Below are 22,725 nucleotides of genomic sequence, written 5' to 3' on the forward strand. Positions count from 1 at the left end.
TTAATACAATCAATAGACTTGGCTGTGGAACTCAGTGACCATATGGACGTGCTTTTGTTTTTGCCTATACAGACATTTCACTGACGAGGGCCGCCGGCTCAAGTTGAGGAGTGACTGGCTGAAAAATATATAATGCTGTCAGCGACGGATATTCAAATATGTAATGTATGAAAAAACACATGGCGGCCATTGATGATCAGGACAGTATAGATGCTTTTGTAATGATGATCCACAACAAAAGGTGGATTCTTCTGCCCCGACAGCCGTGACATCTATCAATAAGTAGGCTTTGCCCTCCTTCACTCTAATGTGTGAGTGTGTTTGCGACGGGAAGGTTAAATGCCACAGCATACTTAATATTGAAAAAGTCAACAATCAGCACTGCCTAGGTGTAGGCTATACTATAGTTGTACTGTATCTGCTGTGTTTATAATGGCAATATTAACAGGTATTCTTGCTTTGGTCTCTGGTGATTTAGTTTATTTTGAAATTGACAAGCAACTCTGTGCTGCCACATAGTAACTACTGAGGTACTGCAGTGGAAACAAAAAAATCTGTAAATCTGTAAAGACAGGGGAAGTCGCTGGCTAATTCATTGTAGAACAAAAGCAGTGATGCCGAGGAGTATAGGGAGGCACAACAGAGGATATATGTCTCTGTCTCAGCTGTGTGTTCCCTTTTGCCACATACAGCAACTAGTGGCATCCTCATGTGTCTTTCCTTCCTGTGCAGTGAGATAGATCAGAGGCTGTCTCTCTACTACCACCCAGATGGATGGCTAATTGTAATGGGAGCCCAGAACAGCTAACAATTAGACCTGAATGAAGATGGATGTGGATAGGAAGTGGGAAAGGAGGATAAAAGCATGTAAGGAGGGAAAAAAGTGGAGTAAAGACAGGAGGAGGACGGAGGAGGCTAGAAAATGCTGGGGGACTAATGCGCTGTCTCCACAATATTTCCTCCTCCCTATCCCCCCCCGTCTACTCTCCCCTTGTCGTTTAAGTACCGTGAAAGGCAATCTCAAATGGCTATCCTATTTTACTCTCAGTTAAACATAGCCTTATTCTAAGAAATGATCTGAGGAAGAATGGATTTTCTGTGAAACATAACCACTTGATAGTAAAGCAAAGCAGAGCAAATGACATTTTGCTGTGGTAAATGACCAGTGACACTTGCTAAATGGTTGGTTTAATGACAGAGAGGGTCATATGTCGTTTAGGTTATTGAGCATTGAAGAACACTACATGTTATGTCGAGGGTAGTAATGGTGTATTGAAGGATATGGCATGCCTGAGTTATTTATGGCTCGAGTGAGACATTAAAAATCCCAGTTGTCACCGGCAGTGAAAGACTTGAGCATACAATGATAATGGCTTTATCATACGCTGAGGTTCCCATCTTTATAGTGTCACACACTACTGTCTGCCAGCCTACAGTCAAATTGCAGTAAATGAATGTGATGTTACATATAATGTGCTGAACAAGAGGTCAGCAAAATGCATTAAAGTAGCTATTAATTATAAAGTCAAAGTCCAATTGTCTACAGCCAGTGTGGGTGTGTGTAGGCCTAGCAGTGGTTTGAGCACAGGCATGTTTAAAGTGACTTGTAGCACCACCTGCTGTTGTGCAGAGGGAATTACTAGGGATATTTGTGAGGAAATCTTAAGTATGACGGCGGAAAGATTGTGCCAAACATCAAGTGATATTTTTTTAATCTTTGGTGTATTTGTCTCTGAAGCATGATGTTTTAGAAACATATATTGCATTTGTTTGATAGGTAAAGTTATGTATTTGCAATTTGTTAGTGAATCGTAAGGCATTAGTAAAACTTTTGTTGTTAGGTTTTGCAGAGAAAAGTAGCTCCATAGTTGCTGTTAATGACCCAATGGGCATGAGAAATCAAATAATTTCCACAACATCTACCACTAAAGCTAGCAAAATATGTAATTCAAGACACACTCCACTGGTTTTAGGCTTAAATGCTAAGCAACGCTTAATCTTGTGGGCTAATTAAAGAGAGAGAGATGGTACAGATTTCATCTCCTAAATGCTCAGAAATTTCACATTTGCAAATTCATCATCATCATCCTTGGCAATGAGACCTTGATTTGCCACAGTAATACCTCTACCGAGGCTCAAATCATCCAGGTGGAATATTATAATGAAGGCAATGATAAGATGTTTTAGTCATGCTTTTATGGAAAGGAGAAAAGCTATCCATTGGATATGCTGGTGCTTGATCAAATTGCTGACCTCACTGCAGGCAAGCCAAAGAGACATTGGAGTGCCTGAGGGAGTCATTTAGTACTAGTTAATGACAAGAGCACTGTCATGCCACAGTGGTCCGTCGGTGGGTACTTCTGGAGGTGTGGGCGTCTGGTACTGAGTGGTGTTGGGGACACTGCACCACACTGCGGCTCAGAGAACACAAAGGAAGGTGAAACAGATCAAGGTCAGGCCTAAGCCACGCACACGCACACGCACACGCACACACACACACACACACACACACACACACACACACACACACACACACACACACACACACACACAAATACGGACAGTGATTCACACTCAAACAGATGCACATGCATACACAAACAGACAGACATACACCTTCCTCCCAGCCAGCACCTCATCTGGGTGATAGCTATTTCAGGAAGGAACACAGCATCAGGACACACATTGCCTCCAGCTCCACCCCCTTTCTACACTACCCCTGCCTCCCCTGCTCACTCCTTCCCTCTGGCCTTCCTCGTCACTGCTCCTCTCTCTTTTCTGCATCTGTACATCTCAATATTGTAATCTGTTCCTCTTCTCTATCAAGACAACTTTCCAACCCTCTCTCTCTGTCCCTCCGTTGTCCCTTTTTCTTCCTGCACACTTTGCCACGTTAAATCAGAGTCTTGCTCGGCAGACAAGGTTACAGTTAGTTAAGACTGGGCAGGGGTTAGGACAGAGTTGCAGGACTTTAAACAAATTTGAACTACAACCAGAGAACATGTGCTAAGATGGATGGCATTAATCACAGAGAGGGTGGTAGAGACAGGGGTTAGGGAGGGGCTGTGGCAATGGATGGAGACAGACGAACAGAGAAGAGGAAAGCGGTACAAGACATAAGCAAAGGAGTGAAAAAAGCCTTGGTAGGAAGGGTGTGAATGACAGTGATGAGAGAGAGGAATGGACTCTGAAAATATGTGTCAGTGTTTGCATGTTTGCCATTTACAAACACACACAAACACACTATCTATCTCAGGAGAACAAAAACTGTCAGGCTTGCCCTCCAACTATGATTACCAGCCCAGTTTTGTATGTGAGCCAGCTGATGCTGCCACCCAGTTTGGCTCATGGACACACCACAACATGATTATTTAAAGGTCTAAAGGCTGGGCTATTTACCCGAAGGAAGACAGGATCTTTAAATCTTCCACCGTTTAAACACAAGTTTCCATAATCCTATTACAAATTTGTGCCTGCGTGCGTTTTCATTGCTATACTTACAAGGATAAAATCTCACAAGGACAGACTAACAAAGAAAATAATGCGAAAAGGGGAAATTGCTGATATTCACTTCTTTGACAAGCTATTTTAGGATTTAGGGTTTTTGGATATGATCCAAGTAATGATAACATTTAGCTTGTGGACTGAAAGGGGTACTTTGGTTTGGTGGAATTGGATATTTTACATAATAATAATAACAATAACAGTTTTTTTTTTTTTTTAAATGCGAACAGGAAGATTAGTTCAGCAAAGGCCATGGACATCTATGGGATAAAGAAAAAGGTCATTATTGTAACTTTACAACTTCTGAAATCCAAATTGCAAATAGTAAATGTTTTCTCTGCAGCATTAAATATGGACAACTCACATACAAAAAACCCAATAACCTCTCTCTTCAAGATTGTATGCCTAAAACATTTAAACACTGAAAGTTTAAATATAGTTTCCTTTTCTGATAATTTATAATCTATAACTATCGAATTTATAAAAGTTAACAAGTGTTATAATGGTAGGAAAAACCCCTGTGAACAATATCACTGTCGTTGATTTGATTTTTACCTTCGATAACATATGGCACTGCGATCACACTTAATATCCATCTAAATTTACTAGAAAAATAGTACAAGCTGGGGGGTTTGTCTCTGTTGTTCGCTTATGCTTATAATTTAACATTATGGCGTTTACGGTTAGTGTACAATATACTTTCAGTAGAGTAGTTGCAGTAGTAGTAAAGTTGAGTTTAGAGCTTTTTAGCACCCGATAGGTATTGGGCTCACGTTGCATCACCTTGGTCAACCTCACTTGCTGTTGTGATGGAAGAATTGGATTTTGGGATTATTTATATGGATATGCGAAAGGTGGAGAGGAGCCATTACGAAAGGGGTGAGGAGTTAATAGAGTAAAATTTTTGTTTTATGATCTAAGGCGTGGCTAGCATCATAACTAGCCTATGAGCTCATTCTGTCACTGAGATGCGAGCTCTTCATTTCCAAAATTCTCCTGAAAAGCCAGCAGGACCTTGGCGATGCCACGTCAAGGCTACAATTCAATTGAGAACACAGTGACGAGGATGGGCGCACAAACACAAAACCAAACTGCCACCAGCAGCTATCTATTCATTCACTGAAAACGGTACACATTAACAGTGCCTACTGTTAATGTGAACAGAGGTCAATGTACATTATACACACATTAATCTCAGAGAAGACCTGAACCCTGCGGAGTCCCCTCCTCTGGGAAGGAGAGACGTCAGAGCTTTCCTGCGGGCTGGAGGTTTGTAGGTCGAACCCTGGGAGGCCCAGATGAAGGGAAATAAAACTGTGCTCACCTGTACCTTCTGCGCCCGCCGCTTGTCTGCTCTCTGGTTCTGGTGATAGATGCGGCTAAAGTTGGACACGATGACAGGGACCGGCAGGGCAATTACCAGCACCCCACTCAGAGAGCAGATTGAACCGAAGATTTTCCCTGCAATTGTCTTTGGAACCATGTCTCCGTACCTGTGATAGGTGACAGGGAGAAAGAGAGAGCAGATTTAGTAAAACATCTTATTATGCATTTAATAAAAATCTGTCTGTGGTAGCTCAACCTTATAGTCATGCACAGTCGATTGGAGGTCATTCATATCACACAGAGACACACGCACACTCTACTGTAACAACCATTTCAATTGGAAGCCCATTCTTTCATTTGTCTTGTATATGGCCTTAATCTTCTTTTTAGGCTCTACGCTGCATTTATCCATCCCCCACAGAAACAAAACTTGACCTGCTGACTCTATCCTGCCCGAAGAAGAAAAAGAGAGAGGCTGCAAACAAACCGCCTCTGTCACTGAATGGCACAGTAAAGTCCACTGACTCATTCACTGAGAGCAGATACTATTAACCTTTAGAGAGGAGAAAGAGGAGGACACTGTTAATGCCAGAGACATTTCCCAAAAGTCATTTAGCCCAATTCAGTCTGAAATATTTGCAAGTCAAAAGCAATTCCGTCTTCAGTTCAAAGACAGACAACACAATTACAATAACTCTATTAAATCGGATCTCTTTTTTTTCCAAGGAAGAAGCCTAGCTGCAGGAGTCAACAGAGATAGGAGGAGATAGAAGACAGAGAAGAAATCCAAAAGAGCACAATTTAAGTTCGAAAAGCAACCTTTATTTTTAATGGTGTTCATTTGTTATTCATGAGTAAAAAGAGCAGGTAATTTATTCTTGTTTTCCAGATAAAATAGGAAGTTCGACTAAATTTATCAGACCTGACTCAAGCTAGGGTACAAATAAACCTGCAACAAATAGCCTTTAAATCACTGAGCTTTGTATATACAGTAATTGTGTAAAGACGGATTATCAAAGGGAGAAATCTTTTGCTGCGTTATTCTCTTCTTTTTTTTAATATTGCCTTTTGTCTGCCTTTAATCTCAAGAATTCAGTTACTGTTCTGTAATTGAAGGCCTTTAAACTGTGTTTTTAAGAGACTCATAAGCATTCAGTGAGTGACTAGTGATACATCAGTCTTCCCTAATGAACCCTTTCAGTTGTGGTCTAGATCCATAGCACCTTTCAGTTGTTAATCATGTCTCAAATGGCTTTTTGTTTATTGTGACAGCAAATGGAAAGTTTATTGTTTGTTGTTTGTATGACTTGATTTGGTGGCAAATGACTTTCCCATGGGGTTTAATAAAGCTGTTTTAGTTACCTCCTCAGAATTACAAACGACTTTTATATTCACCTTTATATTCATCCTTTGTTAATTTGATCATAAAGCATTGCAGCCTGTGGTATTTTGATGTACCCATATTACAGTCTTTCTTGGGTATGCAGACAAATGAGATAATGACTCATGGAAACACTTAGGTTTGCGCCAAGAGACTGAAAGTAAAGTCACAGAAGCAAAGCCAGAATGACAGCAACAAAATGTTGCAAGAGAATCTGTCTCCTCTCTTGTCTCATCACATTAACCCCTGTAGAAAGCAATGCAACGTGTCAGAAACAGGGAAAACTGAAAGATATAGTGCTCTCAGTGAGCTGCAGGGGACTTATGCTGAGTACTGGGTTTTGTATGTACTTGTATTAGTAAACGATACTTAAAAACCTATGTGAGTATTTCACTTTTATGGTACTTTAAAGTTGTATTCCATTCATTTACAACAACTACTTACTTTCTCATTAAACCATCCAACAGTACTGTAAATATAATAGGTAAAGTCAACTATACTGCAGTCAGCTGTTATGAAAATGCTAAACACTGCTTATCAGATAACATAACCCAGCATTACGATAAGATGATGGAGCCTATTTTTCCTGCATAATGAACACTTTAGCTTCCAAGTTTTAAGTATATTTTGCTCAACAAACTTAGTTGTACTTCTGCTTATATTGCATACCTAATCTTTTTTGTAATGGTTTAATTTACTATGTGATTTACTATTTGTATCTAAATACCTGGAACATGGAAACCACATGTAGCTCATCCTTATATACTAATGGTTTGGTGTAATTCTTAAATGGAACTTCCTCCTTTTCCACCGAGCTCTTATCAACACTGCAATTTTTATTTGCTGACAGATTCAAATGGCTTTGAACAACACAAGCATTCGCAAAGTTTCGTGAGGTTTGGAGCATCGTTTGACCTTAAGCATCAACTTCATGTGTCACGGCGAAACATCAAACTTAGCCGCATCGCCCTGGCTGTACTAAATACTATATACTATATAAAAAAAAATTTTGGGTCACTTTTTGGATGACATAATATAGTAGGACTTTTTTTTCGAATATTTCGGACGACATACTTTGGCTATTTTGGATGACTTTTTAAAAAAAATTTTTTTATCATTTTTTTGGAGTATGACCTTTTTCTGAACTGACATGCATGCATCAAGTTACTTCTCACTGTGAGGCAACTGCTCTAACCAGTGCACCACTGTCATACTATAGCATGTTGTCGGAAATATGAAAAAAAAAAAAAGTCTCTTTTGGGGGATTGTTATTTTTGTTTGAGTTTTGTATTGTTGTTGACCTTTGGTTTGGTATTAGTACGACTACATGTACAAACCTGAACAAGTGTGGCTTACCCTTAGAGGGACTCGCCCTCTGTGAACCATGTGGCTTATTGAGGGGACTCGCCCTCTGTGAACCATGTGGCTTACCCTTAGAGGGATTCGCTCTCCATGAACCGTGTGGCTTATTAAGAGGACTTGTCCTCTGTGATCTATGAGGATGTGTAATACCTGAGCGGGGCTCAAACCCATATATTCACGAGGTCTTTTCCAGCTCTGAAGCGGCGTCGTAGACCGCTGGACTATCTTGAATATGATAAAGCCTCCAAAAATGCAGTTGTTTACAGAGAATAGTAATAACGCAGAATAATAATTCCTTGAAGAACAATAGGGCTTTCACACTATCAGGCCCTTATTAATAGATCTCATGGGTTCCTCCTTGTCCCACCCAGTCCCATGAAAATCAGGCCTGTAGGTTTTCCCATAATCCTGCTGACAAATATAGATACACCCAAAACAAACACCCAAACACATGCCACTGTGGTGAATTTAGACATTTTTATTTCCCTTTCATGCTTTTAATACAAATCCATGTATTCACTCTACATGTTTTGGTGGCTTTAACTTCTTCAAAAACTCATGAAAGTTGGTGCCTGATGCATGTGCAAAGTTTCGTGAGGTTTGGAGCATCGTTTGACCTTAAACATCAACTTCCTGTGTCACGGCGAAACATCGTGTTTTTGAGTATGATAAAGCCACCAAAAATGCAGTTGTTTACAGAGAATAATAATAATCGCTTGAATAACAATAGGGCTTTCGCACCATCGGTGCTCGGGCCCTTATAAAACAAGCCTATTTGATAAAAATATATATACATATAATAAAATATAAATAATACAATTTGTTAAAATAGAAATCTTGACAAACGTCTACTGCCAAGTTATTTTGTGTCCTGTGTCACAGCAATCTACCAACATGACGTTGAGGCCATTGGTGTAGAAATAGTGATGGTAGTCATTAAAAAATATAACATGAAACACTTTATGAGACTGTCACCATGTCCCATTTCCTTTGTTTATACTAGCACCTCCAAATAATAGTCATTTGGTTCCCGGCGAATATCGAATAGTACTTTTACTTGAAATGCCAATACCTATGTAGAAATGCCATTAATCAGCTAAAGGAACCTTGGAAGTACAGCCAAAACATGTTGCTGGATACTTAGCACTTATCAAATTGATACACTTTGACAGATCACACACAATAGTGCTGCTTATTTGAGGACTTGGCAAACAGTACTCGATAGGCTCTCCATAAATGAACAACAATCTGCTTAAGAAGTTGTGCTCATCGTGATAGTTTTTTTTTTTTTTTTAAATCTAATGAAGCACTTCTGTTACAGTCTGTTGGAGATAGTAAAAAAACAAAAAACACTTTACATCACATTAACCACAAACACACAAAAAACCCTTCAGTTTATTTTGGAGAAACAGGAGATGAAACCTAATACTCATTAGTCACAGATTTCAGCAAAAACAAGCCCGATATGAAGCCATTGAAATGGAGGGTGGTTTTCACATCAACAAAGTAAAGCATTGCCCACACACAGTGAACCACTAGTCCACAGCCATAACCGAGTATACTTACAGAGAACATTCATCGTCTCTTCCGAGAACTTTAATGGCCTTTCTACCCAAATTAGGCAATAACAATCCTATCAGTGGTACAAAGGCCCTATCACTACAAAACATTTCATCTCCTCTCCTCTTCAGAAGATGTTTCCATTCGGAGGAATGAAAAGCTAATCATATTCATGTGTAAGCTTTCTTTAATGGGATGCTATCAGATTGCCTGATAGAGGCCCTTTCCTTCCTAATACTACAGTCAATTTCCCGCTCCCATTTAGTCAAGCTGGCCTGTCTCTGATGATACCATCTCTGAGCCATTATATACGGCACAGAAATAAAGCTGGGTTTGCACACATTAAAGAAGGAAAACGCTGTAACAAGTGGCAGGAGGGTGTGATAAGCTATCTTAGATGTAATTTCTTACCCCCCTTAAATGCTGTGGCCGTTTCTGACTGTGCGAGACGATGATGAAAGTGGAGAATGAGATGGAGGTAAATGTCTCTCAGAAAGGAATAAGATGGGAGGAAGTATACAGAAAGGAGGGATATTTTCTCAGCAGATGCAGTGCACACAGAATATTTTTGTATGTCAGAACCTGCTCTCTTGCTGTTACCACAAACACAGAAAAGCATGGGTTTGCTGTGTATATATACACAAACAGATCCCAAATGCACAGACATGCATGCGAACACGCAGGTCAGTTCTCGGTCAGGGTCGTCGCATCCCATCGTAGAAGGGCCAGGTCTCTGCGGGTTATATTGACAAAGTCTAGGGAGGATAGATGGGAGGGTTATTGCAAAGGACTGAGTGCTCTTGTGAAGGTATGTGTGATGGATGGGCTTATCCAAGATGGTCTGAAGGCTGAGAGACACACAGATTTGTGATGATGGCAGGTCATATTATGTCAGGTCGGGAAAGCACAGCTCATCCCCTTAAATACCTGTCCGCTGATAAACCCAGCCATATGGCACAATACAAAAACAACAATTATGAAAAGTGGAAGTAATCAAGAGACAGCATTACACAAAAATTGTTTATACTAATAATATTAATGTAGGCTTTGTAAAATAGTATTCTAGTGCCAGTAGTTGTATATGGGCATACTAAAATCTCTGCACAATAATCTTGAGATGAACTGATCTGAACTCAGTACAGATAAAATAAATATTTACTGCTGAAATTTGTTTTCACTTTGTGGACCATTAAACTCCTTTTATGTACGTGCTGCAGGATCTTAGTGTCATATGATAGTTTCACGACAGGGAGCCTCTATTAAAAACGAGAGTGAGAGGGAGAAAGAGAGGCAGGAAAGTAATATGAAGTGTTGAGGGTTGGGGTTTCCATTTACAGACCAACTCCCGTGTGATTCCTCTGCAGTTTTCTTCAGTTCCCCTCAGATACAGCCTAAGTGATTCTGTTTGGACCACAATCCCTTGCAGTGGATTGACCCCCTGGAGGGCTGAAATCACCTACTGGAGGAGGCAGTGTTAGTGAGTGGGTTTGTGTGTCCACTGTATATTCTGGGTGTGTAATTCAGTTAGGTATGCACACATTTACAGCAAAACATGAAGCATTGAGATGCTTTTAAAAAAGGGCAAGCTTACTGAATGGTTGAAAGATCAAACATACAATACATACAAATAAATAGTTCAAAAGGTCACCATCAATTATGAAGGAGTGATGAGAATCATAAAAGATATATTAACAATAAATTCATAACGACACAAACGTAGAGACAGGTGAGAGTGATGTGAATTACTGTACTAAAATAATATCTAAAATGATCTAGCAGGTTTTAAACTACTAATAAAAAAACATATTTTCAAAAACATCTAGAGCTGAAATGACTCATTAAATAGAGATTAGCTGCTCAACTACTGTATATTGACTATTATGATAATGCAAAAATGTTTGACTCCTTTTTCAAGGAAATAATTGCCAACTTTTGGCTACAGCTTCCACTGTAAGGCTTTGCTGATTCCTTTATTTTGTCATAGATTACATAGTTATAGACTCAAAGCTACATGTCATTGAACAATTTGGTATCTAACATTTCTCAGACATGGACCGTGACTACAATTTCAACTGTTAGTTCTACGATTAATGAACGACCGCGCTACCTGCTAAGCCAGGAAAGTGTGCACCAATCAGCTTAGTATTATTTTGGTGGAATACTTGATGTGGGTTTTTTTGTTGTTTTTTTTTTTTTACCTTGTAGACATAACTTGAAGCATAGTAATCAATATCAACAGATATTTTACCAAGAATCCTATAATAATATAAAATAAATATCTATATAATAATAATAAGTATCTGCCTCGCAACAGGAAGGTTCTGGTTTCGGACCTCGAGTGAGTGGAGTTTGGATGTTCTCCCTGAGCTTGCGTGGGTTTTCTCCGGTTACTTCGGCTCTCTCCCACCGTCCAAAGACATGCATGTTAGGTAAATTGGTGATTCTAAATTGACCGTAGGTGTGAATGTAAGCGTGAGTGATTGTGTATTTTTCTGTGTTTGCACTGTGATGGACTGGCAACCTGGCCACGGTGTACCGAAGTTAGCTGGGACCCTGGTAAGGATACTGCGGGTACAGATGATGGATGAATATTAGGGATCATTTGTTCATAATTTTTCAATGCTGCTTCAAACTCAAGTGTGTAACATACGATATGATCAGAATGCAGTTCTACATCCATTAAAACATTTAATACCATTGTGTTATTTAAGAATATGTAGGGAAAAAAAGAGTAATTTCGCCAAATTCAACAGCTCACATTTACAGCTAAACTCTGCGATGAAAAATACACACAATACAACAGTGACCATCAATGATGATGCCTCGTAAAAATATCCATAAGTGGTACTAGAGTTTCATTTTTATTGGGAAACCTGTCACAGGCCAATGAAGCTTAGCTTTTTTGGGTTCAACAGAGTGAAAGATTGTCTCTCCAGGCCTCTAACTCTCCACCATTCATCCATCTGTACTCTCATCTGACATTTCATGGCCAGTCACTCAGATGGAAGTAAGTCTGATGACACATGGCTCAGGGATGGGACAACTATCCGTAATCACCCCCAGAAATGTCACCACAGCGAGAAATAAGGAGGGGGAAGAACATCTGGTAGTGACACAGAAAGGTACACGATGGAGAAGAGCACAAGAACAGAACAGAACAGCTCAGAGAGAAATGAGTCGACAGAAAGATCAAGATCCAGATAGTGTCAGCGCTAATATGCAGGGGGTCGGATATGTTTGGTTAAATATGCCTCAAAAGATGTCTCGATGTGGATTAATCAGATACACTGGAGCTATAATAACTTCACCTCTCCCCGAAGACAGCTCAACACAGACATGAACTCTGATTGTGATCATGATTAGCGTAGCTCAAGTAAGACTTAGCTAAGAAAATTGATTGCTTAACAAATGTGCTTATTGAGAGATTGAAGAAGGTTCAAAATAGTTATTCTGTCTGAGGATGATTCATTTGAAAAGTGCAGCTTTGTGATCCTCAGTAGGAAAAGAATATCCTCATTGTGCAGTTCTCATAAAAGGCCACAACACACATCAGTTATATTGCAGGTATACAGTGTAAATAGAGAATTTCTGAATAGTTGACATATATACACATGAATACTTGGAATTCTGTGGAAACAGCCCGCTGGTAAATTGCTGCTCTTTGAATGGCAGCGATGACCTTGTTTGGAACAACTGAACAATAGAAACCTGGATATTGTGACAAGGTGGGAAAAAAATGCCAACAGCTGAAATATAAAAGCTGATCAGTGAAAATGACAGAAAATATTTCCGACGAGCTCCCATTATTTGGGACTTGGGTTGTTCTTATAGCTTCTCCAGTGCATTCACTGTAATTCACGTTAACCATCTCTTATTATTCACAAGAGGAAACAGCTAAAGCAACTTATTGGGTTTATTGTACTACAGGTGGGTCATCAGTGCCTGGGAGATACTACAAAGCTGAACCATTGTATTGCTGTAATACATTATGAAGGACTTGCTTCTGCATTTACAGTGTGAACAAAAGGTCAGCATTTATGACTTTACTGGGATATTTTAATACAATATTTCCATTGTAATGTCTACATTGCTACTTATCCACTAAACTGAATGCTTAGGTTGAATCAAAAAATAGTTAGAAAGTCTAAAAGAAAAGAATAGGATCGATGGATGCTTTTAGTGTTTAGTACTGGAGCATGTTTTATTGAGAAAAAAAACCAAATAACCCAAACTAAACCAAAAAGGCATCAGTGGTATTTAGCTGAATCATATTAAAAAGAGTTATCCACAAGATCTCTTCACATACAGACTACATTGTAACGGTCAGTGTTTTCTTTTTTATCCACACACATAACATACGACAGCGGGTTTCCCTGTGAGGCAGTCGTATACCTTCGTTCCTCATTTACATTTGTCAAGTGATGAGAAGGGAATGGGAGAAAGAAACACACAGATAAATTGATAAAGTGAAGAGAATTACTCTCACACTGTACTGCACGCAGAGGAAAGGTCATTATCATCACTCACTTCACAACCAATCTTACATTGAATCACACTGAGGGATTGCCACCATTTCTCTGTAACACCCACCCAGTTTTCTACATTACGAATTGGAACGGACCAACTTTGACATGTTGTAGAGGTTCATCCCACTGCTGACTTTTTAACGGTTTGTGCTTTATTTTATTTCATTTATTTTTACCACCGCCAAAGACAATACTTGATTTTGATTGAATAGGTGGTCTGCATTGCTGCAACTGTACAGCTCAAATGTAGTGTCAACAAGCTATAGTAAATTAGTTTGACATATTACTCGACTTTGCAGTTCCCCTCAACTCCATCCATGTAGCTGCGTTGAGTCTTTCAGCTCATTGTTTTGTTTTAATGCCTGAAACCTTACTGTTCTGGCTCACACTCGTTCTCATTGACCAGGGGTCAACACAGCAGAGAAATCTCTAAAAGAAAAAACACACTCTATGCCAACTGTCCAGCAACAATCAGCGCACAGTCCCCACTTATCAACTGGCAGACTTTCACCTGCTAGTTGCTATGAGTTAACCAGTTGAGGAAAATAATGAGATATTTAGCTGCGAGAGAGCCAGATATTTTTTTTAGAGCAGTCAGTGGAGTCTAAAACAAAGCTCAAAGGAGAGGGAACGTTAGACTTACATTCATCAGAGGTTCAAAACCCTGACATTTTTGGTGTTGTTAGCTAAAGTCCCTCTTTCATATACGTTTTCTGTGGTCCATCTGAAAATAATCCCGTCATTAATTAGAAAATTAGGATTCAAAAAGCCATGTTTTTGGGGGCGTGTTTGTTTAATTTACAAGACCGTGGTGCAGTCAGGTTTCAGCTATCAGTGGTTGGGGAGTAATGTTGTTGGGTTTCCAATCAGATTAAGTCAGATCCACCGGTCATCACTTTGTGGCTCCAAACGGCTCCGAACCAGAAAAACGGTGATAGTCAAAATCCGAACTTGAGGCCTTGGTTGCCACTTGGTTTCTCTGCATCTGCTGGATGCATAAATAGGCAACTTTTCACTAACAAGTTCACCACATCAACTTGAGGGTGACAATACGGGATTGTTGTGTTTACAGCTTGTTTAGGCTACTCTGTGTAAATGCAGGCTTAAGGTTTAAATATAAATATAATATGGAGTTATATACATTGATTAATAGTTGGTTACTTAGCAACTAGTGCTTGTCACTTGCTTCTTCCACTGGAGCTAAATCTGTGCACCTCCCCATTGCTCAGATTTTATATTGAATAGCAAGTCCATGCCGAACTTCCAAATAGTGCTTCAGAAATCCCTGTATAATGTTACAGGTGCAGTTTTTCCACATGAGTCCTTTTAAGCAGCGTGAATACACTTACTTGCCAGGATGTCAGTGAATAATAACCAGGGAGCCTGTTACAAGCTTTCCTCATTTTTGTGAGAGCATGTGTGTATGAATGAGAATGTGCCGCTGTGTATGTATATGCCTCCTTCTTTGTAATTAGCGATTACCACACTGCTATCAACAGAACGCTTCAGTGAATCCACTTCCAAGAGTAACCAGGAAGTGCAAACACAATTACCAAAAGAAGAGGATAACAACATTTAAATATGAATTGCATCTGAAGAGTTCCCAAAGCTTGCACTACTGACTGCGTGCACTGCCTAATTCACAAAAAAATAGTATTTCCATTAACACATTTGTGTATCCCGTGCATATCAATGTGATATGGTAATTTTTAGAGAGTGTGTGTGTGTGTGTGGGTGAGGGTGGGGGGGTTACACTCATGGTAATATGCATATCTCTACAAGCGTTAAAATATTTTAAAGCCTCAGAGTGCTGATATGAGTGGCTGTTTGAATAAAGCCAGTAATGTATGTTGATAATTGAAAAAGAAACCCATCTATCTGTGTGAGCTTGGGTACACTGAACAGTGTGTCAGTGTGACAGAAGAAAGGTAAGGAGGAGAGAGGTTGAGGAGCTGGGGCACCATTACACTGATATGTGGTTCAATTAAGCTTCAAATGAGAACTAACTACGCTCGGTTGAAACGTGAAATTCTGGAGAAATGTTTGAATTCTGGGATTGATCTCTTTCATTCGATGCAAGACAGCAAACAAAATGGAACTTAAGCATATAACTGGCCAATCTTTCTCTTGGTGATCAAACTCTTGGGGTCAGCACGGCAGCCTGCACGACTCTAGAGTTATATGTGTCTGATAGTGTGTGACACAGTCAGCAATTTAAGGAAAGAGGTGGGGAGAGGGCAAAACGGAGCAACACAGCAATTACAAACTCTACCAGAGCTTTGCAGTCCCAACAATATATCTGATGCTAGATCATGACAACACCTATGTACTAAATTACATTCCTACCAGTCTCAGCTGTACTTTGTGTTAATGTGCAAAAGCGCATACTGGAACACGCAATTCTAAGATGGTGAGCATGTGAAGCTTCATGTGCTAAAAATCAGCATGTTGACATTGTCATGGAAACCATATGAGTGAGTGAGTGAGTGAGAGAGAGAGAGAGAGAGAGAGAGAGAGAGAGAGAGAGAGAGAGAGAGAGAGAGAGAGAGAGAGAGAGAGAGAGAGAGAGAGAGATTGTCAAAGTAAAAGAGGTCATACGGGTACTGCATCCTCACAATAATTATGAAACTGAATGAAAAATCAATCCATACAATTTCGATTTCAGGTTGTTTACTTAACACACTTACTCTTAGTATATTTTACTTTAAAGCTCAGTGAAAGCTGTTCTGGTATATTTATGTACGTACTAAAATAAATACTTTATGTATAAGAGGCAGGTCCACCTTACCTGAAGAGTATTTCTATAGAATACAACACTATTTTAAAGTGTTATAATTCTACTCTGGTCTTTGTTGATCGAACGGAAATCAATCTTACTTGCTTCTATTAGATGTTTTTGTTTACCGTTTATTCCCAGTTCACTCAAGCACTTCCAAGCCCTCCCTGTTCTTTAACCCTGCTGATGTTCAGAGATGAAAAGAAGCGACACTGTACGGGTACACAAGGCTGGAGCTAAAAAGAGAGAAAGGTCAGGGCCCGGGAGTTCAGGGGTCATCTCCACTCCTCAGAGAGCCCACGGTCACAGCAGCAAGGTGGCCGGCTGGCTGGTCCCAGTACAGATTTCACAAAGGGATCAGAGAGAAGAGGGAACAGAAAGTGCAGATAAAAAAAAAATACATTAAAAGGAAGCGAAGGGAGGGAAATGCAAATGTGGAAAAAGAGAGTGTAGTGAGGAGGAAACAAAAGGGAGGGTGGGACTCGAGGGTGACCCCGACACAGACAAACACCAAATGAGACAGAAGGAGGAGAGATAAATTGATAGAAAAAGGGCAGAGAGAATAGTAAAGCACATTTCAGGACGGGGGATCTAGTCTGCCTCCTGTTCAGGTCACAGTGAATGCACTTGTTTAACTCGGGCAGACCATTTCCTCTTGTCGCAGAGCCTGAATGTGTGTGTTTGGATGTGTGCTTGTGAAGCAATGTTCATGAATATTTTGTGCGTTTGTGAGTGGGTTTGTTTGTGTTTGTATTCACATGTGTGTGGTTTTGTGTGTGTGTCTGCAGTCCCCTACATATACAGTATTTACTGTCAGAGGGTGTTGCTACTACATGTGACTTCAATACAATAGAATAGTTCTCAGTGGTGATACAATTATTAGGGCTCGAGCACAGAAGGTGCGAAAGCCCTATTGTTATCCAAGGAATTATTATTCTTTTCGTTCCTTATTTTTCTCCGCAAAGAACTGCATTTTTTGGCAGCTTTATCATATTCAAAAACTCATGAAAGTTGGTACACGCATCTCTCCCGGCGAAAAATTTCATATTCTAGTGGAGTCGTGAGTGGGCGTGGCCAAATGGTTCGCTAGCGCCCCCTAAAGAGATGCCCCGGTGGCTACATTTACCTACATGCACGAAATTCGGTCGACACGTGTATCACACCTAGACGTACAAAAAAGTTACATCGCACCATTACGTGAACTCGACAGGAAGTCCGCCATTTCGAATTTAGTCGCCATTTTTGAGAGTCTCGCCATGAAACTACAGGTTGCTCTAAATCTTATGTACATGGACCGACCTTCTCCAAACGTTACATGTGTGACAACAGTCCGGCCCTGGAGACACCTGTATGGTTATATTCACTGATAGTCATAGCGCCCCCTGGTGGCAACTGGAAATTACACTTTTCATGCTTTCACATGCTACGTCGAGCTGGTTGATCACATGAACCTAAAGTCGGGTCAAAGGGCATCGCCGTGGCGATGCGACAAAGTTTGATGTGTCACCGTGACACAGGAAGTTGATGTTTAAGGTCAAAGGATGCTTGAAACCCTTAATGAGACGTAGCACATACATCCGGCGTGGTGAGTCGATACATCTGATGTGTTTTGCGAGTGGGCGTGGCCAAATGGCTCGCTAGCGCCCCCTAAACTGCAGCCCCGGCACCTAGTTTCACCTACATGCACCAAATTTGTTGGACATGTGTATCACACCGAGATGTACAAAAAAAAGTCTCTTGGCATCATGAATTTGTTTTCATCCAACGGTGTGCACGTGGTGTGGTGGCCATTTTGAGCGTCTCGCCATGAAACTACAAGTTGCTGTAACTTTTATGTACAAATTCTGATCTTCCTCAAACATTACATCTTTGATAACAGTGCCGCCATGAAGACACCTGTATGGTAATATTCGCTCATAGTCGTAGCGCCCCCTGCTGGAGACAGGAATCGAGATAAAAATTAAAACTGCAAGCGGGGATATTTGGTCTCTTGCGCGCTGCACATCGGGGATCCAGGGGCCCCGACCCGCCGGCTCCTCAACGTGGACTGTGCGAGGGCAACCTATAACTCCACCGTCCATAAATATTCACTCAAATGTGACCAAAATTGCAGCAGACATTCTTTGGATAGTAGATATATGTGTTTTCAAGGGGGTCTGCAATGATATTTTTGACAACATGCCATAGTATGACAGTGGTGCACTGGTTCTCTAACCAGTTGCCTCACAGTGAGAAGTAACTTGAGGCATGCATGTCAGTTCAGAAAAAGGTCATACTCCAAAAAGGGATAAAAAAGTCATCCAAAATATCCAAAGTATGTCGTCCAAAATATTCAAAAAAAAGTAATTCTATAGCATGTCATCCAAAAAGTGATCCAAAATAAATTTTTGTATATAGTATATAGTATTTAGTACAGCCAGGGCAATGCGGCTAAGTTTGATGTTTTGCCATGACACAGGAAGTTGATGTTTAAGGTCAAACGATGCTCCAAACCTCACGGAACTTTGCACATGCATCAGGCACCAACTTTCATGAGTTTTTGAAGATGTTAAAGCCGCCAAAACATGTAGAGTGAATACATGGATTTGTATTAAAAGCATGAAAGGGAAATACAAATTTCTAAATTCACCACAGTGGCATGTGTTTGGGTGTTTGTTTTGGGTGTATCTATATTTGTCAGCAGGTGGTGCAGTGGTTAGCACCACCTGCTGTGCGGAGTTTGCATGTTCTCCCTGTGCCTGCATGGTTTCTCTCCGGGTACTCCGGCTTCCTCCCACCATCCAAAGACATGCATGTGAATGAGAGCGTGAATGGTCTTTGTTTCCATCTGTCTCTATGTGGCCCTGTGATAGACTGGCAACCTGTCCAGGGTGTACCCTGCCCTCGCCCAATGTGAGCTGGAATAGGCTCCAGCCCCCCCCCCCCCCCGTGACCCTGTTCAGGATTAAGCGGGTATATATAAATATATATATATTTATATAATAGATGGATGGGAGTTAACCAGACTGCCTATAGTATGCTATAGTATGACAGTGGTGCACTGGTTAGAGCAGTTGCCTCACAGTGAGAAGTAACTTGAGGTAGCATGTCAGTTCAGAAAAAGGTCATACACTAAAAAGTGATAAAAAAAAAAAAAAAGTCATCCAAAATATCCAAAGTATGTTGTCCAAAATATTCAAAAATATTCCAGTGTCGTTAAAAAAAAAAGAAGCATTTTTGGATCCAGGGCGATGCGGCTAAGTTTGATGTTTCGCCGTGACACATGAAGTTGATGTTTAAGGTCAAATGATGCTCCAAACCTCACAAAACTTTGCACGTGTCAGGCACTAACTTTCATTAGTTTTTGAACATGTTAAAGCTGCCAAAAAAAGCCAATTAATTTTTAAGAAGAATAAGGAACGAGATCAAGAATTTTTTTTTAAACTGCAAGCGGGAATATGCGGTCCCTCGCATGCTGCACGGCGGGGAGCCGGCGGCCCCGACCCTCTGGATCCCCGACGTACAGCGTGTGAGGGCCCGCATATCACTGCTTGCAGTTTTAATTTGTTTTATTTCTCTGGCTCAGCCCACCACCCAAAAGCTAATGTCAGATTCGTACAACCTAATTCAATGTCAGCACGTCAATAAGTAGCCAAATGTGCCAACAAATTGAATATAAGAAACCCTCTCAGAGGCCCTGGTGGGGCAGCAGGTCTAGAATGATTGACTTGACTAAAGTATTGAACAATTGAACTTATTCCCTAAAGGAGCTGGAAATTAATTAAGCTCTGGTCCACTGTTTGTACCAGTGCTCCCATGTGACTCCACAGGTAAAACCATTTTCCATGCTACACATCCTGGAGCTCGCTGACTTTTCTGATTAAACTGTTGCCTCACCAATCAATTAAAACACATTCAGTAATTTAGAGGACAGGAAATAAGTTAATTGTTCTCACACAGGGTCTTTAGGGGGCGTCTTCTTCCCTGTCTATATATCACAGTGAAATCTTCTTTCACATTTTCTCAAGTATTCTTCAATGATTTGGAGTGCCTTACCCCCCAAAAAAACATAGAATACCTTCTCATCTGTCCTCCATTTCAATACCAAAGCCAGCTTCCTATTCTCAGTTCTTTGATGTTGCCTGTTGTCATGGGGACTTTGTGAGTGCCGCGATGCTGAGCAGCATACAGAGTACCATGTCACTGCGGTTAAAAGGGTTACATTAACATCAGCAGCAGGTTACATTAGAGTGGGGCTACATTACCTATTAGTGGTAGCAAAACACATTTGTGGTCGCAGGGCCAGCGCGCTAAGCCTTAAGCGCTAATATAACTTCCAGGGGTCAGCATTCAACCCATTTGATTCCAGTGTAATTCATACTTGACTAGTTTTTGAGAGCCACAACTTCAGAGGTATTTTTTTTTAAATTTTTGTCCTCTAAACTTGTCTTTGCAAAGGTAAAAATATATTTGACTTCACACAGCTGAAGAATATTCAACGAGGGTCTATCTCACTCCATCACTGAAAAGTAAATTCAGAGGAGAGCAGGAGTTGATACACACAATTTGCTGCTCATCCTGCCTTGAATCAAAGATGTCTCTGTCAGATTGTTTATCTTTGGCCAAGAATATTGGTTCGCAGCAGGCTGGGCTTATCACACACTGTTTTACGCTGTCTGACTTATTGACTGTGAACATGGTCAACATGGCTCTTCTCATCAGTGTCTGGCACAACGGCAGCATCGACTCTTCTGATCTATGACCAAGTCTGATGGACAGGCAGTCAATGCAGCTAACTAGAGCAGGCTGGTGCCTCTAAATCCGCTTTAGGCTGGTCAATGTGCTGTCTGGTCAGAGTGTCAGAGATAACAACATGTCCTCCCAACTTGACATGTCCATCCATGAAAAGGAAACATGTTAAAAGTGAAAGTAGCGTATGCTCGCTCAAATGTTGTTATGCATATAAAATGCAAGAATCAAAAGTGCGTAAAAGTAGCAAGATTTACCCCAACTGTGGCGAGAGTTAGCAACACTCAGTCTGTCAGCATGGATCAGTGTTTTTGGATGAAGGTAGCTGTCTAGATGCAAGCGTTACTGGAGGAAAGTAGGCTGCAGGAGAAACTAGGGCATCGCTGAGACTCAAGAGAGGTGTCTCCAGCCCAGCCTCCTGTCCTATTTCACTGCCTGGCGAGACTGGCATGTGTGTTTGGTGTGTGTGTGTGTGTGTGTGTGTGTGTGTGTGTGTGTGTGTGTGTGTGTGTGTGTGTGTGTGTGTGTGTGTGTGTGTGTGTGTGTGTGTGTGCGTGTGCGTGTGCGTGTGTGTGTGTGTGTGTGATTCAACAGAGGGAGCACCCTGGGCAGTCACGGGACAGCTTCAGGCACAGGGGGCAGAGAGATAACAGGTGAGCTCCCGGGAGGCTACCTGTGGGAGGGAGAGTGCCCAGTGACAGACCTCTTTGCTGGGTTGGAATGGATGTGCAGAAGCCCCCAGAGCATAGACCAAATGTCAGACAGTCTATGCAGACATGGTGGAAAACCGCTCTGAGCTTTATTGGAATTTGTCACCTGTGTGTATGTCTGCGTGTGCATTTGCCTGTATGTGGGTATATGCTCCAACTGGGCAGATGTCTCACAAGAGGAAAAAGAGCCGAAACAAGGCAGCGCAGACAGGTGGGGGAAGTGTGCATGTAGGTGTTTTTGTTTGGCTGTGTGGGTGCAAGAAAAAGGCTGTGGAGTGTCACTGTAAATATATGCTGTACACTTTCACAAGTACTGTGTAAACCATACAGCGCAGCACATACTGTGCTCCCACACCTGGAGTACAGCCACCTATACACATGTACCCACTGGCACATATTGTTTACTGTGCTATGGTAGGCATTATTTATCTACCAGTTCCCATACTCCACTCTTCTGGAGCTTTCCAACACATCACTAATTCATCCCTGGCATTTTCCCCCCTCTGCTACATTTGAACTGAAATGCTGGCCCTTTAGTGTCGTGCCAAGTTACATCCCAGCTCCTCCTGTAAGCCTATATGCAGGCAGAATTCATCCCACACTGAAACTCTACCCTTCAATGGCCTGCACTTGTTATCGAATCAGAATGGAGATGTAGGTTAATGTGCGAATCGTACACAGCTATTTCATCTTTGACCATGCAGGTCATTGCAGCACTGTCGTCGGCAGCACGCAGTCAGGTTGTGTGGGTGGAGTGTTGGGTTGCCAGGTTAGGTTCTGATGGGAGAATTAGCTGGTCATGTATCCTGACATGTAATGAGGACTGGTTTCGTGTTACAGCATCTGTTTAGC

General features: G+C 41.0%; 1 protein-coding gene across 2 annotated transcripts in view; it reads right to left on the bottom strand.

Annotated features, from left to right (window-relative positions):
• The window catches only part of kcnd3 (potassium voltage-gated channel, Shal-related subfamily, member 3), a 106,159-nt gene that overhangs the window by 18,422 nt on the left and 65,012 nt on the right, over positions 1-22,725 (bottom strand). For both annotated transcript variants that reach the window (XM_069725605.1, XM_069725612.1), the window contains one exon: positions 4,829-4,997. In XM_069725605.1, the coding sequence (XP_069581706.1) occupies positions 4,829-4,997 (169 nt within the window). The remainder of the gene's footprint in view (positions 1-4,828; positions 4,998-22,725) is intronic.

Source organism: Brachyistius frenatus, unplaced genomic scaffold, assembly GCF_029030835.1.
Source record: "Brachyistius frenatus isolate BFR_SWC_R1_liver_20210118 unplaced genomic scaffold, ASM2903083v1 Contig_6, whole genome shotgun sequence".
Lineage (NCBI taxonomy): Eukaryota > Metazoa > Chordata > Actinopteri > Embiotocidae > Brachyistius > Brachyistius frenatus.